At 40.3% G+C, this 16591-nt stretch overlaps 1 protein-coding gene across 3 annotated transcripts in view; it reads left to right on the top strand.

Moving 5' to 3' along the window:
* Positions 1-351: 351 nt before the first annotated feature.
* The window catches only part of LOC133123822 (disco-interacting protein 2 homolog A-like), a 98593-nt gene continuing 82353 nt past the window's right edge, over positions 352-16591 (top strand). For all 3 annotated transcript variants that reach the window (XM_061234432.1, XM_061234433.1, XM_061234431.1), the window contains exon 1: positions 352-810. In XM_061234432.1, the coding sequence (XP_061090416.1) occupies positions 687-810 (124 nt within the window). In that variant the 5' untranslated portion in view covers positions 352-686. The remainder of the gene's footprint in view (positions 811-16591) is intronic.

Here is a 16591-nt window from a genome sequence, read left to right as displayed (position 1 = left end):
GAGGTGATAAATTCCATATTAATACCTATATAGCCTACAACAACATTATCACAAAGACAAAAGTAATTTAACTCGTCTGTTTGTTTGTTTTTGTTCCAGTTTTAGGCAACGTCATTAATGTTTCGAAATAGTGTAGGCTATTTAGCCTATTTTCCCTGGTGAAATACATTTACACTAAGACAATACAGATTACTACTAGTAGGGCTAATCTTAATACTGAGGCTATTTACATGCTGCGCATTAACATAGGCTACAGTAGGCTCTGATCGGTACCAGTCCACAGGTAGGCAAGTGCTCGCTGCCCTACCAGCCACGCGCGGTACGATGTGCACGCGCACCTCTCAGCATTGCTCTTGCTGCAGCTGGCTGCAATGGCGGAGCGGTAAGGTAAAGTAGGAGATGGTACCGTGACTGTAATGAGTACTTCGCATTTTTACATGGGGTCAATATGGCCAAATTATTGGAATAAAGAAAGAAAGCGTATGCGCGAGAGAAGCCCGAGTTGGCTGTCTGGAGAAAAACGTAGAGATTGCTCAATGCCATAATCCGATCGGAAACACAGGAACATCGGCAAGCAGTTTGAAAGCTGTCCTAGCTCAGTGTGCAGTAACCACCACCCAGGACTCGCTTACTTACAGAACATAGACTGGAGCGGACCAACTTGAGTCGGACTGAACCCGGAGATCATGGCTGAGAGGAATTCAGCTGGATTACTGATGATGATGATGGAACCTACTCCGGCAACAGCGATGACCCTGCCCGCAGAGGTACGAGAGAAGCTGGCAGAACTAGAGTTGGAGCTTTCTGAAGGTAAGCTTGGAAGTCTTGCAGTGGTTTCTGTACAGCAAGTGAAACAGGCCAGGAGATCACAAACCAGCACTCCTGTAGTATCTTGTCTTATCTTGTATCACACTATTATGTCCGTAATGGAGCTTGTGATATCTCTTTTCAAAGAGGCTGATTTAAATATTGTTATTGCGAGCATTGTTTTTTTAATAACAATTAAGAACAAATTATAAAAGAGACCGCGCACAGTGGCAGTCCGTGGAACCTGCCTTATTGATAAATTATCAAGCTTGACTGCTTTAGTAACTATTCGTATTATTGGATGTTTGCTGGAGGGTTTGGATGTTGTCTTCGACTTGCTTCAGTAGCCTTCTAACTAGCTCCAAACATCCGAGATTAGTCTAATATAGGCTGAGTGCATTGAGCTGAAGTGGACTGACTGATCTTGTAAACCTTGCAACTTCCTGACGAACACTGGTGTTACAGTTGTTGTTCATAGCTGGACATGGAGCATTTTGTATCTGATAATACGATGGCAGGGCGGATTGGATTGGAGCTGTCTTATTAAACTGAGTTGGTCGGCTCAACAAGTTTTGTTGTATGTATAGCTAGCTTTGCTTCTGATAAATAAAAAATAAATAAAAATATTAATAAATAAGAACTAGATGCAGACTAATATTGTAACCTTAGAGGTACATTGTTCGGGATATTTCATCCTGTGGTTCTTTCATCGTGTGCAGTACCCCTTCTGATGTGAGGCTATAGGGACAGCTATGGATAGGTACCATAACTGAGCGTGATATCAGAGTCTAACCAGAAAATCAAAGAAGGCAATATGGAAATAGTCATGTGCTGCTTTGTTCCTGGCTGTGAAAATGTACTTTACAGACATGCATGCTCTGGCCATTTAATTCCATTATGTCCTTTCCAGAAAGAAACAGCTTCTGAATGGCAGTGCATTGCCATGAAATGGGCAAACAGTGACTCAGTGTTTGTGGTGAATGTTTTGTGGACGGCATCTACAAATGTCCTCAGAGCCACAAACCAAGTCATATGGCTGTAAACACATTTGTTCAGGCTGTAATACAAACATAAATACAGTGACCCATTGCTTGATCCTGATATGAATTGTGGAAGTACTGTTTTGCTGACAGTATATGGTTTAATCTCATCTGACCTTGGAACAAATTTACAAACCGCAAAAGCTGTTAATGAAAATTGTGACAGTTTTGGAAGTGGCCAAACAGCTTTGTTTAGGAACAGTGGGGCTTATATCTCGCAAATTTTTGCAAAACACACCAACGTGATATTAGTCAGTTTAACTGACACTTGCAAAGTAGTCCGTTGGAGAAGCGCAATTTTCTGCCACAGACATATCAGCTCCGTCATAGGCCAAAGTCTATTTTATAATATCAATTTCTCTTGAGCACGGAAATGAAATCATACCGTACTTCATGTCTTATATGGTCATATATACAAATAGACAGGCCATGGCAGAATTGTTAGGCTAGTCCAAGTTTAGTTTGGATTTACCAGTGAAAATGTATGTGTTGGCCTATGTAATATTACCCGCGTATTTTTGTGTGGAATACTTTATAATGTCAGTTAAGACAAAGTGTATCAGTTGGATTAAGAAGCTAGCATTTCTAAAAATTAAATTAGGCCTCTGTTGCCTGTTTCAGTTTGGTGTGTTCCATATTTTGTGCTTTATTAAAATGACTGTAGGTGGGAAATGTTCTCAAGAGTAAGCTTGAACATTTTGATTAGAAAATGAAATGCAACTATTTGCATTTATCTTGCATGGCAACAAAGGACAGGTGACTAATTTACATGTTGCAGTTTATGTTTTGCGTAGTCGATTGCAGTGCTCTTGAATTAAAACAATACAGACAGCAAAGTTAGTCTAATTGTGAATTGCTGACAGTGATAAGATAGGCCAGACGTTGATTAAACATTAGAAAAACATTATTCCACAAGCCAGTGCTAGAAAAGGGAAGTTTGCCAAAAATCTTGCTTTGTTGCCTGTGTTTTAAAGGTGAAATGTGACCTCTTTAAAACATCTGCTCTAAATTGGAAGTATAGACTGAAATAGATGATGACATCTCACTAGTATGGAATGCGATTGCATTGTACAGTACGTTCAATTTCTTAGGTCTTTCACAGTCTTTAGGGCATTGGGGCAATATTGACCAATGGTCAGTTCATAGGTCCCAGAGAAAACATTAAAACATCTGTCAGGATTTTCTAAGATGGACACATAATCAAAAATGTGAATTTGGTTAGCAGGTACATTGCAGTCTGTAAGTATTTGGACAGTTGTACAATTTCAGTTTTTTTCTTTTGGCTCTGCACTGCAGCAAATTTGTAACGGAGTGAAACAATGAGTATTAGATTAAAGTGCTGACTGTCATCTCTTTTTATGCATAGTCCCCCCATTTTTGGGGACCAAAAGTAATCGGACAGTTGGCGTTTCAGCTTTTTCTGAGTAGTCAAGTGTTGTCAATCACCGTCCTTAATGCAGGTATACGGGCATTCCATTTCTAGTCGTTTCTATTCTAGGCTTTTGATTGCCTTTGGAGACTGTTATTGGCATTTGTTGTGCCAATGACAGTCAAGGAAGCCATTAGGAGGCTGAGAAATAAGCTCTACAGTAGATTTATGAATAATTCTCACCATAATGAAGAAAGACCCCCAAACACCTGTCCAACTGATCAGCAATACTCTTCAGGGGACAGTTGTGGATATGTCTGTGACTACAATGCAAAGAAGACTTCACAAACAGAACTACAGAGACTACACTGCATAATGCAAAGCACTTGGTTAGAGCTTGCAAAGTACCTAAGTAAATTACCTACTGCAAAAATTAGTTCTGGAAAAATGTCTTGTGGTCAGGTGAGACCAAGATTAACTTGTATCAGAGTGACGACAAGAGCAAAGTGTGGAGGCTAAAAGGACATGCCCAAGAACTAAAGCGCCCCCCTCTTATTTGTGAAATATGGTGGTAGGGGTGTTGTAAGGCTGCAACAGGTGCTGGCTCACTTGCCTACATTGGTATTGTAACTGCTGACAGCAGTAGCAGAATTCATTCTGAAGTGTACAGAAGCGTCTGTTATAAGGGATGTAATTAGTTATGTAATTCCTACATGGTTCACTTGAGATGATCGCAGCATTTCAAATCCAATGCCCCGGAGTACACAGCCAAAAGAACAGACATTGTTCCATTGTCCAATAACTTACGCACTGCACTGTATATCTGTTGCGGGTTGGGTACTTGCCTGGTTAGATTTCAAGCATGATTGGTATTCATATTTAATATTGTGCTCTCTGTCTCAATAGCATGAGGGAATACTGTTCAGATTTTCACAGCATGCATTCTAAACTTGATCCAAATTTATTCTGCCTCCATTCAATCCTTAATAGACAGAGATTTTATGAATAATCTATTCGCATCTGTTAGTGTCCTCCTCGTGAACGCACTTTGCAGCTACCTGGTTTTATAAAAGCAATTACTAATGAAGTTCCTAACCAATGGAAGACCTGTTGATGGCTATTTATCTTTAACTGATATTCATCTTTATTGCTAAGTTTAATCGCTGTCGTTATGCACAATTATGCACATACCTGGGACTGCCTGGCATTCTGGATCAGAGTACATTCTTAGCATGTTAGTACATGAATATTCACAATTAAGTAATGGAAACCAGTACAGGAAGCAGCAAGTGGAGTACGATGGATAAAACTGGAATGTGGTGTGGGATCTTCCTTGAAGTAAATCCATGCCTTATTGTGAGTCAGCCATTGTCCTTAAACTCACTTTTGTGGAATGTTTAAAATCCTAGCTATTTGCGGTTAGATGAAATAGAACCGTAATGTTTAATTCTTATTTCTGTGGTGATAAAGGGAAGATGGTTAGAAGACGGGCCTTTAGATTGAACCCTAATTTTAAACTGAAGTACAGTAGGTGGGGGTGGTGTTTGGGTATTGGGGTTAACTGCTCCATTTTCAGAGCTGCAGAGATCATTTTCTGGAGGGTTATCCCTGCTATGACCATGTCTACTGTTTAATTTGTCTGTAGGCTATATTTTTTCTTCCTTAAATGTATAAAAGATTTGATCTGTTACCATTAGAATCCATTGCTATATTTGGTGTATTTTTATAGCTTGAATCTATTTCAGTGGTTAGATGCATGTATGCATTCAGGATAAATCGTTTAAATGTTGGGCTATTATTTTATGTTTCATAAAACAATCATTATGAAATTAAAGGTTTAAATTCATCAGTCGGTTTAACAGACCAGAAAAATGTGTTTTCGAAATAGCCTAAATGTTTGAAGTGCCTAGCTTCATAAAAATACTTGGCCTAGTTTGCACTTCTTCAACAATGAGATAGTATTAGATGAATGAGATGAAGATTGTAGGCCTAGGTAGGCCTGCTTATATTGAACTAAAAATTCAAAAGTTCTCTTTTCCTATGTCTTTTTGAATAATAATTGAATGTACACATTTAAACATCCTCCTCCATACTAGATGTACAACAAGTTTTTTTTGTGGCGGAGGACTGCTATATGCTTGAAATATCTGTATCATAGAACATAAAAAAATATAGGGCAGTGATAATATTCTAACTGCACAGGGTTACATGCTAGAATTGATCTATTTCCAGGATGTAGATAGCATATGTGTGGGGCGTTTAGTTAATATTGTGTACTAGGATGCAGTACAGGGGTTAGAGCATTTGACTTTTAACTCTGTGGATTTTGTATTACTGAAGCTATCGCCTACAGTAATTATGTATATGATGTATATGATGTAGTATATGATAATCATAGGTTTGTTTTTTCCTTAGATCCTTAGACGGACTAATTAAATCTTTTTTTTTTTGGTCTGCACAACAAATTAAATGTCATTACTTAAGGTCAGCTGAGAATTGGTGGTCTTTCCTTCACACGTTTACGTTACTTACAGCAGCCTTCCTTTTAATATCCTGCCATATGAAAATATAGCTAGATTAAAATGTGGCTATAAGGACACGGTAATGACCTATATTGTATGGTAATTAGGTTTGGGACTGGATGTCACCATAGCAGCAGTCCTAGTTTCTTGTTGGGCTTGGAAGGGTTGTGGGAATTCAGGAGCAGAAACAATTTTATGGATAGTTATTTTTCTTGACTTTTTAAAAAATGTATTCCCCACTTTCAGACCATTAGGAGTGAGGCTATCATCCTGTGTTTTTTTTGCCTTTTATGTCTGTCTTTAGAGATCATTACTTTAGACGTCAGTGTAGGTTCATTCATGACCCGGATGACTGACATGCATCTGTTTTACTGTTTAAAATGCAGAGTGTACTTGCACACAATGTTTTGTGGCTTGTTTCAGCAAGAGCAGATGTTTGTGGGAGGAGGCAGAGGTCATTAGATCACAAGGGACAGTGGCCTGATTGGTCACCCGCAGGGAAAGCAAATCATACTGCGCCAATAGCTGTTCCTCTTTAATGGTCCTTGTGTTTGAATGCATGGGTGTGTTTACATGTGTGCGTGTTTGTGAGTGAGGGGCAGTGTCTGCCAAGACTGTATCTACATTGGCTTCCTCTTCCTGCTTTTATATCACATCCTGTCTCAGGTTTGATAGTGTTGGTCTTCCCTTGCCTGTTCCCCACCCTCTCCTCTGTGTTAGTGGGTCCTGTACTGTATACAATGGTGTCAAGTTAAGCCTTCTACACTCCCACATGAAGTGCCACAATCAGCCAAGACTGGCCATTCTTGTCAGCTATATGTAGTTTCTGTCAGAAATCAGTCACTTTCTGACCTCACCTTTTTAGATTTGAATTTTTTAAATATACGTGTTAACCTATATGACAAAGTGTTAGAATGTGGTTTAATTGACCAGAATGACCAGCCCTTCAGGAGATGGGGGCCCTCAAAGTTGAACCATATTGGACCCCCCCCACCCTACCTACATATGTTCTTAAACAATAGCTTTCCGTTATTTTGAAATTATTTGGGTCCGTGATGCGTTTTTTTTTTACGAAACATTTCAATGTTCCCCCCCTTCTGTTACTGTAAGCATCTTTGTGACAGTTTTCTGTGAAAAGCGCTGTACAAATAAGATCAAATTGAATAGAATTTAATTTCTAATCATGCTGTTTGCTTGCTGCGGTGGATGTTGGTGAGACAAGTTTGTTGGAAAATATTTGCATCCTGTTTGCATTCTTGCTTTTCCTCTGTGCTATCTGGTTGTTTCTCCAATTAACTGCATTGAAAACAACATAATGAAAGGGTATTTTATCTGTGGAAGACACTGTGTTTTTGTAAATTACCACAAGACTTCTGCAGCAAAAGCAAACTAACTTCACCAGACGTCACCTTCAGAGTTTGGAACTTTTTTCAGTTTGTTTCTAGGTTCATTTGAATGTCATTACTTTCATGCTGCACAATGTTTGGTGGGTCAACATCACTAAGGTTCAATTCCGAAAGGTCAGAGACATCTCCTCCGTTGTGGTCTCAGTTTCATTTGCACCCTGGTGTGATTTTTGCCACTGTTAGAAATTTTACAAACAGTTTCAAAATAACTTTTGGAATTGCAGTAGGTATGGAAATTCCATGGCGGCACGGATGGTGCAGTAGGTAGCACTGCCGCCTCACAGCAAGGAGGTCCTGGGTTCGAATCCCCGTCGGCCGGGGCCTCTCTGTGCGGAGTTTGCATGTTCTCCCCGTGTCTGCATGGGTTTCCTCCGGGTACTCCGGTTTCCTCCCACAGTCCAAAGACATGCACGTTAGGCTGATTGGAGAGTCTAAATTGCCCGTAGGTATGAGTGTGTGAGTGAATGGTGTGTGTGCCCTGAGATAGACTGGCGACCTGTCCAGGGTGTATTCCTGCCTTTCGCCCAATGTATGCTGGGATAGGCTCCAGCTCCCCTGCGACCCTGTTCAGGATAAGCGGGTTCAGATAATTAATGGGATGGATGAATGGAAATTCCATTAGCATGGGTCACTGTTACTCCATAATTATTTAATATGATGCTGAGGACATATACCTGTGGTTTAGATGACTGCTGATGAGAAGTTCTTCAGGCCTAGGAACATCGCTTCTGGACGTTTGTGATCTTAGATGCATAGAGATGGATGTGTAGCTTGGTTACACAAGAAGCAGTGTTTTGGTTGAAATTGAGGCCTACAGAACTACATTGGTCAGGAAATGTATAACTTGACAAGCATTTTCCTCCAGTGCCTACAGTTGTTTGATGTATTAGGCTAATATTTCACGTCATATTTTAGATGATTATGTGTTACGTCTGCTGCTTTTCAAATGGAAGTAACAGAATTGTTTTTGTCTTGTGACAACATGGAGATTGCTCAGTCGTGAAGTGTTGATTCTAATCTAGTGTGCGTATTGCTGGTCATTTAGCCTCATAACAGTTTCAAGTTGAGCTTGTTTTGTTACTGTACCTTTTAAATCCCATTATATCCATAAGGAATAAAAAATTACAGGCCAGACACTCAAGCCAAAACCGAGCTGAAAATACAAACCTTGAAATTTGATTTCAGATATCAAAATATGCAAAGAGCGCTCTGGGCCTTGGCTTACCCCCCTTTCCACGTTTGTCCTTTCTGTTTCTTACATTTTTGCAGTTGGGTGCTATTTAGAGTTAAGCTTACTGGGGCCTGCGTCTACCTAATAAAGTGCTCACTGAGTGTATATGCTAATACATTATGAGATGTAAGTATATGTTGCAGCTGGATGGTGTAGTTTATGATACAAGTTAAGTCAGGTGGGATGTCCCATTTCACCTTTCCTGTTTGTTTCTGACATTTTCGCTGTGGGGTACTATTTAGAGTTAACTGGGGCCTGCGTTTTTGGCTTCCCACTGTGTTGATGGGGAAATGGGGCTGCTGTATCCAAGCCTCAGGAGTAGCATTCTCCTGGAGCTGTGTGACCTCTATAGCAGGGCTTTAGCTGGTACAGATGTAAATTAGTGGACACTGGGGCAAGAAGGGCAAAGCTGGAGGGACAGGGCCAGACCGAGCCAGACTGAGGATATAATGTGTGTCACTGTCCAAGAGGGTCACATACCCACAAGTGCATTGTCAATGCCTGCTCTGCTTAAGGATGAGGCAGATACACTAGTCATCAGAATATGAATACGTGCACTCAGCAAGCACTTTATTAGGTATTTATTAGACTTATTGGTCTTCTGCTGCTGTAGCCTTTCCACTTAGAGGTTCGACGCATTGTGTGTTCAGAGATGCTCATCTGCATACCACTGTTGTAATGCATGGTTATTTGCGTTGCTGTCACCTTCCTGTCAGCTTTGACCAGTCTGGCCCTTCTCCTCTGAACTCTGTCATTAACAACACGTCTCAACAGGTAACAACTGCTGCTCACTAGATGTTTTTTCTTTTTCGCACCATTCCCTGTAAACTCAAGAGAGTGTTGTGTGTGAAAATCCCAAGAGATCAGCAATTTCTGAGATACACAAACCACGCTGTCTGGCACCAACAATCATTCCATGGTCAAAGTCAGTTAGATCACATTTCTTCCCCATTGTGACATTTGGTCTGAAAAAGAGCTGAACTGCTTGACCACATCTATTGCATTTCTGCATTTAGTTGCTGCCACATGTACAGGTCTACCTAATAAAGTGCTCACTGAGTGTATATGCTAATACATTATAATATGCAAGTATATATTGCAGCAGGATAGTGTAGTTTATGCTATGAGTTGAGTCAGATGGAATGTCCCATTTCACCACACTTGGTTAAGTGAGCTTTACATAGTGTGCAAGTACATAAGTACCAAATGCTCAGGGATTTTTAAAGCAATTGGGTCACACTTTTTATGTGTTCCCTATTTTGAATAATTTATTATAGTCACACAATAGCTGTGCAAAGCTTGATGTGGGCTTGCTAATTGCGGACAATTTTACTGAGCTTGCTAATGTTATATTCACATTCATCATATCTTTCTTTCATTCATATTTCTTCAGTGGAATTTTCCTTCAGTAAGAACACAAGCCAGCAACCTTGTGACCGGCATGAACAGTAAACGTTGCTAGTTTGGTGCATCATGAGTCTGTGTACTTGGCCAAGCCTCAGAGACTGGATGATTTGATCAGTGAATATTTTAAGACAGCAAAAGATTGAAGTCCTGGCCAACTATATGTAGGCAATAAGACTATTGACTAATGATTCGATATCCGACTGCATTTGATACTATACCGTCAACCTGTTCCAGCTAAATATAGCATTGCCATCATCACTTTGTAGTCTGTGCTGTTGCTATCTGTACTGTACTGTTACTTTATATCGGTTGTCTGCAGTGTGTAAAGTGAGGAGATTTTTGAGCAAAGAATTTTCATTTGTCATGGATTTTAATATGAGAGCAATAAAATGACTTCACTGCCCCCCAGGGACTTTATTTTGCTCTCCTCACACAGACCCATAGTGGATTCTATAAATGAAATCTTGAGCCAGTGCACTTTAGTGCATCTTGTTGCAAAAAAATGATAATTTATTTGGAGGATTCACAATGGGTGGCCTGTGGCAAAGTGTCTGTTGATGTACACAGAATTGTAAACGACTAGAGAAGGAACAGCTAATCAACATTGCTCCGCTGAAGCATAAATGCGGTCAGTGATACTGATGAACACTGATCTAGCGCACAGGTTTTCTGTCATGTCTGCGCTGATTTACAGAACAGACGCAAAAACAACACGCAAGGCCAAGCTGGAATTCCCAAAACACTGCAATGCCAAGCTGTGACAGAGATGATAAAACGCGAAATTCAGAGCTGGAAAATCCCTTTTTCTGAGTTTCGCCTCAGATGTGGAGTAGCTCTCTTGTCAATGGGGAGTGTGTGACAAGGCTTCCCAAACATAATTTAACTGTAGACAAACTGGACACTTTTGCCAAGCAGTTCACATGGAAACAGGTTAAATCCCGGAAGCGCAAAATGTTTCCTTGTGGCTGCACCAGAGAACCGACTCACAGGCCAACTGAAGATGAAAGAATTTCCTCCCTTTGTTTATACACTCTTTCTCTTTTGTGTGTGAAGAAGGAACAACTCAATGCATCACCTAGGACATTTTCACAAACACACACTAAAATAGAAATCCCCCCCTTTGTTAACAATCTGCATTTCCCCCAGAACCTGGCACAGCAACAATGCACAAAAGAGATATACTTCCAGATGGTTCCATGTTATTAACATGCATAAAAACACACTTTCGTTGGAGAACTAGCTGCTTGAAGTTGGAGCCATGTGAGGAGGGCTACGTATAAAGGGTGTCAGACTAAGATAATAGACTGACAGGGTCATGCACGGTTGCTGTAGAGTTGGCCAGAGATGAAGGGATTCAGTCTGCAGGAAGATTGTCTTATCGTGCACCAGTGAACTCCTCCGGCTAATGGGATGCCAACTGTCTGCCTGTGCAATATTCGCACGTGTTCACCAATGACTGGTAGACTAGTTTTTTCTGTGGAGAGCGTGAACTAGACAACACTGAGGAGGTTGGTGCACTGAGAGTGGTTTACGAATAGGCCTAACATTTTTTGTATTTTGAATACTAATGCCCAAATTGAGAGCAAACGGAAAAGTTGAGTTGAATAGGATAACGTAAGTAAATATTAACGTTTGAGATCTTTCAATTCTTCCAGTATTCCCTCGCAGTATAAGCCTTTAGATTATCATCTTTTCAGAGACATATGGCTGCAGCGTGGCTGGGCTTTAAAACAAATCAAACATAGACTCATTTTTCTACAGCTGTGTTTGCACTACCATTGCACTAGCATTTATACAGTTATGCTGCTCCTTTAATTTGATTGGTTTGCTCTTGTCTGGCGCAGAGACATTAGGATTCATTGTGTTCCCAGCTCCTGGGCATCAGTGAAGTGTAGCTGGTCAAATGTGTGGACAGGCAACGGTGCTGACCTGGACGTGGGCCAGTGGTCATATGATGGGGAAGAAGCAAAATCAGGAGATGAATGACTACATTATCTCCCTCTGAGAGGGAGCTCTCCTGCATAATTCATAATTTATAATTTACCAATTTCTATTTCGGTGAATCTGACCGCATAGTGTGGGGAATTTTCATCAGTACCTGACCTGCCCCATGGGCGAAGAGGCTAAAAATGATTTGGGATCTGTACACTAAGGTACTGCCCTTAATGAAGTGAAAGCCACCATTATCCAGGCTTAGTTCATCATACATTACAGACAGTAGTAATATTCACATTTTACACTTGCTGTACACTCAGTGAGCACCTTATTAGGTATTTATTAGACTTATTAAACATCCACCTCACCCATGAACCTTGAGTCCGAACAATGTCAAACAGTGTGTACAGATACTCACACCTCCTCTGTTTCAGACACATCACACACACACACACACACACACACTATGGATAGTGTTATGAGGATAGCGGAGAACTAGCTGGGACCCTGGAGTGAGTGTAGGGGGGCAGGCTGGAAATACTGCAGTGTAGTTGTCATATTTCTCCTGTTCAGAGGAGCGTAGAGCCATGACTTTCCCAGCAGCATTCAACATCGACATCACACTCACCTCTGACCAGGGGCCGACGCCTTATGATTTACATTTTAAAATTTACATTTTAAAGAGAAACTCACATCAAAATTCAGCTTTTCCTCAATTTAGTCAATTCTTCAGAACCATATGAGCATTTCTTGAAGTATATACTCCAGAAAATGTATCAAATTGTAATACTTTTATAGTTCTTCCATACACTTCCGGGAAAACGAGATTTTACAAGATTTGAAGTCATTGTGTACCAGTGGGCGTATTTAAATCAAATGTCTGTCATTTTTCCGTTCCCCTCCACCAATAGATTGGTATTCTTATCCCCCAGAGCTATAGGCTACGGCTCTGCTCATTTAACATCTTTAAGAATGGCAGTGATAAATGACTGATTTTGTGGGACACTATTTTTGGGTGCTGATGACTGTTTTTGTGGCCTAAAAGTAAGATGGGAATTGGGAGATTTGTACCTGGCACGATGAGCTCTTGAAGATGTGAGACCATATGAGGAAATGTGTTTAATGAATGTGTTTAATAGCTGTTCTGGATCCCTTGGTGTCTACATTGCGTACTTTGTTGAAGAAGGTCTTGTCTGGCTCCAGTCGAGGCTGCCTAATCATTGTCCACTGTTCATCCAGCCCTTCCACTGTGCATTTTGAAGGGGTGTGCTGCTGGTAGACAGATGGCTGCATCTAGTTGGTGTAAAGCCGGAAACAGGAGGTGGCCTAAGCAGACATGGCAAATGAACTGCTTCCTGAACACATGCTGAAACCCTATGTTCCTTTTCTTGCTATCTCTCTATAGCTGTCTCTCTCAATTTGTCTGTCTCGCTTTCTCTCTCTGTCTCTGTCTGTCACTGCCCCCCCCCTCCCAAATGAACTGCAGAAAGTAATTTGTGATTCTGCTTTCTGCTTTTTTTCTTTTTCTTTATTTTGTTATAAATTGTGTAATTGGGAGATTTGGATTGGATTATGGAATACTGAGGTTGCACTGTGCTTTTCTTGGATCAGGTTCGGGACACTCGAGCACACCTCTGGCTGTGTTTTTCTCTCTTTGATGCGTTGTAGGTTTGAAATAATCTACATGAACCTGAGTCTACTGCTGACCGGGAAATTGATCAAGCTTCACCATCTTTAAGGCCATTCTAGGAGATAGAAGTAGAAGTTAGGAACTCCTAATCTTTTCTTTGAACAAGAAAACATCAGCGCATGCCGATGTATTTTTTTGGAAAGCCTGACCTGTGAATGATGAACCTGTGTATACGCTTCTCCCCGTCTGCTGCGTCTGTAACTGACGCGACTTTGAACTGACGTTTGAAGGAGCAAGGACATTCCATTTCACATGTTCTCCACTTCCTTGTCTCTACTTCCTTTTCTTTCATCTTTTCCTAGCCTCTCCCGATGGGTAGAGCTAGGGGCAAGAAAAGGAGAGGAGAAAAGAAAAAAGCATTGAACGAGCCCAATGTCTGGGGAAGTTCCACAGGTGGTCTGTCTGCATTGTGAAACGAAGCAGGGGCTGACATAATATTTCTTAAAGGCAAGTGTATGCTTGTCTATTTGATGGAAAGGCTGCCAGGGAGAGCAGAAGCACAATTAATTGGGGATTCTGTACGGGGAGAAAATATGGCTAAATAAAAAAACAACTAATAATCTGTAACCATAGGCACCTTTAGTCAGTAATCGTTACGCCAATGACACTATCATTGTTGTTTATGTATGGACAGTGACCGTGAAGTATAGGTCTAACTAATAGTCCTTTTATTATGCCCATATGAATCATATCAAGGTTAAAGCTCACCACGTACTTCCAAAGAGTCACCAAAGATCAATATTCAATTTCCTTCAGCAGAACCTTGAATTATGAAGACATAAAAGATTGATCTTTTCTGTCGCTGCAAACAGTGTTTCACAAGGTGAAGGGAGACAACAACAAAATGCCTGGTCTCTGTTTGACTAATGTAGTTAAACAACATGCAAGGGAACAAAAACTTTTCATTCATAACTATTCTGAGTGCCCTGGGCTTTCTTTAGTTTTTTTGGCTCAAAGGAAATTAGCAAATGACACTAGTGGGACATCTTTTGAACACGTAAAGGACACATGGCTTCTTCTTTATTGTTGTCAGTACCACTGGGCGTTTTTCGAACAATGGGATACATTCTTTGAAATGGACTCTCTCCAAGTCCCACAGGTTGGTTTGTGAATATTTGGGGGGTGCAGTCCAGCATGCATAGCCCAGGTGGGTGTAGCAGTGTGTGGCCAAGGCATTCCAATGCTCTTAGAGGTTTAGCCAAGAGCTTTTCCTTGGCCCGTGCTGAACACTGATCCAGGTCCTGCCCAGACCCTGCTATAGCCTTGGCTTTCCCTGGGGATGGTTTGGTGTTATGGGGCAGACCAGTTCAGCGCGCAGAAAAGAACAATGGGCATTATGCAAGAACCACTCGTACAAACAGATTTGCTCTTAAATTGCTTAAAGCTCTTAAAACAAGTGATTTAAGAGAGCTTGGTGAATTCTTAGGTAAACAAATGGTATTTACGAGTGGTCCCAACCTGTCCTACGAGTTATGTAAACAAGGCATGTCAGCGCAGCTCGCCTGGTGAACAGAACCTGGGTCAAACTTTCAAAATAGGTGTTGCAGATTAAAATCAAGATCAAGATTCAGCAACTCCATTGCTACTTTTTCACCTCAAATGTTTTCAGAAATGTATTTTAGTGGACTGTTTTGGAGAAAAAATAGTTTATGAACAGTCCACTATATTATTATGTCTTGCCAAAAAACTAATGAACCGCAGTCAGTCGTTCCTCTTCTTGTTAATCCCATTGGCCATCTATCTCACCTACAGTACCATATATACTGCATTATAACGACATCTTCATTGAGGACAGTTGTGGGAAGTTAGGTGCGTTTGTTGAATCCAATGAGGCACACTCGTACGAGCCCTTTGTTCAAAAAAGTGAGAGAAATTCATGATAATAATATGAAAATGTTCTTGCATGGGGCCTAATTAATATATATTTAAATTTTTTTATAGCATGCATTCTGACATGGCCTCACAACGCATCATTCCTTTATGCTCTATAGAATTAATTCATATGAGTGTGTCCATGAAATGCCCTTGAAAATGAATGCAAACAGGAGGAAGATTATCGGTGATATTATCATCTATTATTACAATGGCCCCATTCCAGTGTGAGCTTCATACACATTACACCGTTCTCTAAAATTGTGTTCTGTGATTGAAGATGATTTTTTCAGCAGGGTACTGTAGTTAGGGTGTCACACCACGCAATCCATTTTACAGTTATCACCCCAGGACTCAATGACATCTGAGCCATATGGTCCTGATATCACTGATTCTGCCCTAGAAGGATATAAATAGGGTTGGAAAGTTTCTATTTCTATGGCTATAAATGGGTAAATGAGGTTTTCGCAAAACTGGATCAACCCGTCAGGAAAAAAATAGGGATCAGTCTCAGAATTGAAAGAGTAACAGTACTCCCGGTGGCTGTTTCTCATTTGAATAGAGCAAAATAAATGCAAAACCAAAACCAGTAGTTTTAGTTCAGTTTCCTTGTCTCTTCCTTTGTGTTTTTCAAATTTTACTTTTTGGTCTGCTTTTTGGAAGTTCTTATCCAGCTCCATGTACCGTAAGTGTGAGTCTACACCTAACAAAACTGGTTCAAAATCCCACGTGGCTAGACCATATGGTATTTTGAACAGTGGAAAACAACAAGCAGTTTGTATCTGTTTTTTGAGTTCCATTTGGAGATGAGGGGATTTTCCATTACACTGATGAGGTAATAGAGAAGAAAGAGATGAGAAACATATTTTCAAAGTGCCACCATATTAACATTCCTGTTCTCTTTTGTTAATGTTGCACAAATTAGATTTCTGCTTTGATGGTGGCAAATATTGACAAATATTATAGATAGGTTATTCCCATAATTTATGTCAGTAATAACTACAGTGTATGGGGATAATATTCAGGTTTAAAATTGAAAACATGATTATTCTTGTTATTACAATGCAATGTTGTATCATTTGTTGAGTTAATCTGCTCTGTGCTCGGCAAGTGTTTTACTGTAATCATTCTTTCATGAAAAGCCTGCCATTTCTCATATACACACTTCCTTTTTTGCTCTCAAGCACTCATTATATTAATCTTTTTTCTAATGTTATTATGGTATGATGTATTATATAAACAAAAGCATATATTAGTAGAACCTGTTGCACCACAAGTAGATTCATACAGTGCTGTGAACAAATATTTGCCC

This window comes from Conger conger, chromosome 3, assembly GCF_963514075.1.
Source record: "Conger conger chromosome 3, fConCon1.1, whole genome shotgun sequence".
Lineage (NCBI taxonomy): Eukaryota > Metazoa > Chordata > Actinopteri > Anguilliformes > Congridae > Conger > Conger conger.
Note: the sequence above shows the minus strand (reverse complement) of the source record. Positions and strands in the feature narration are given on the sequence as shown.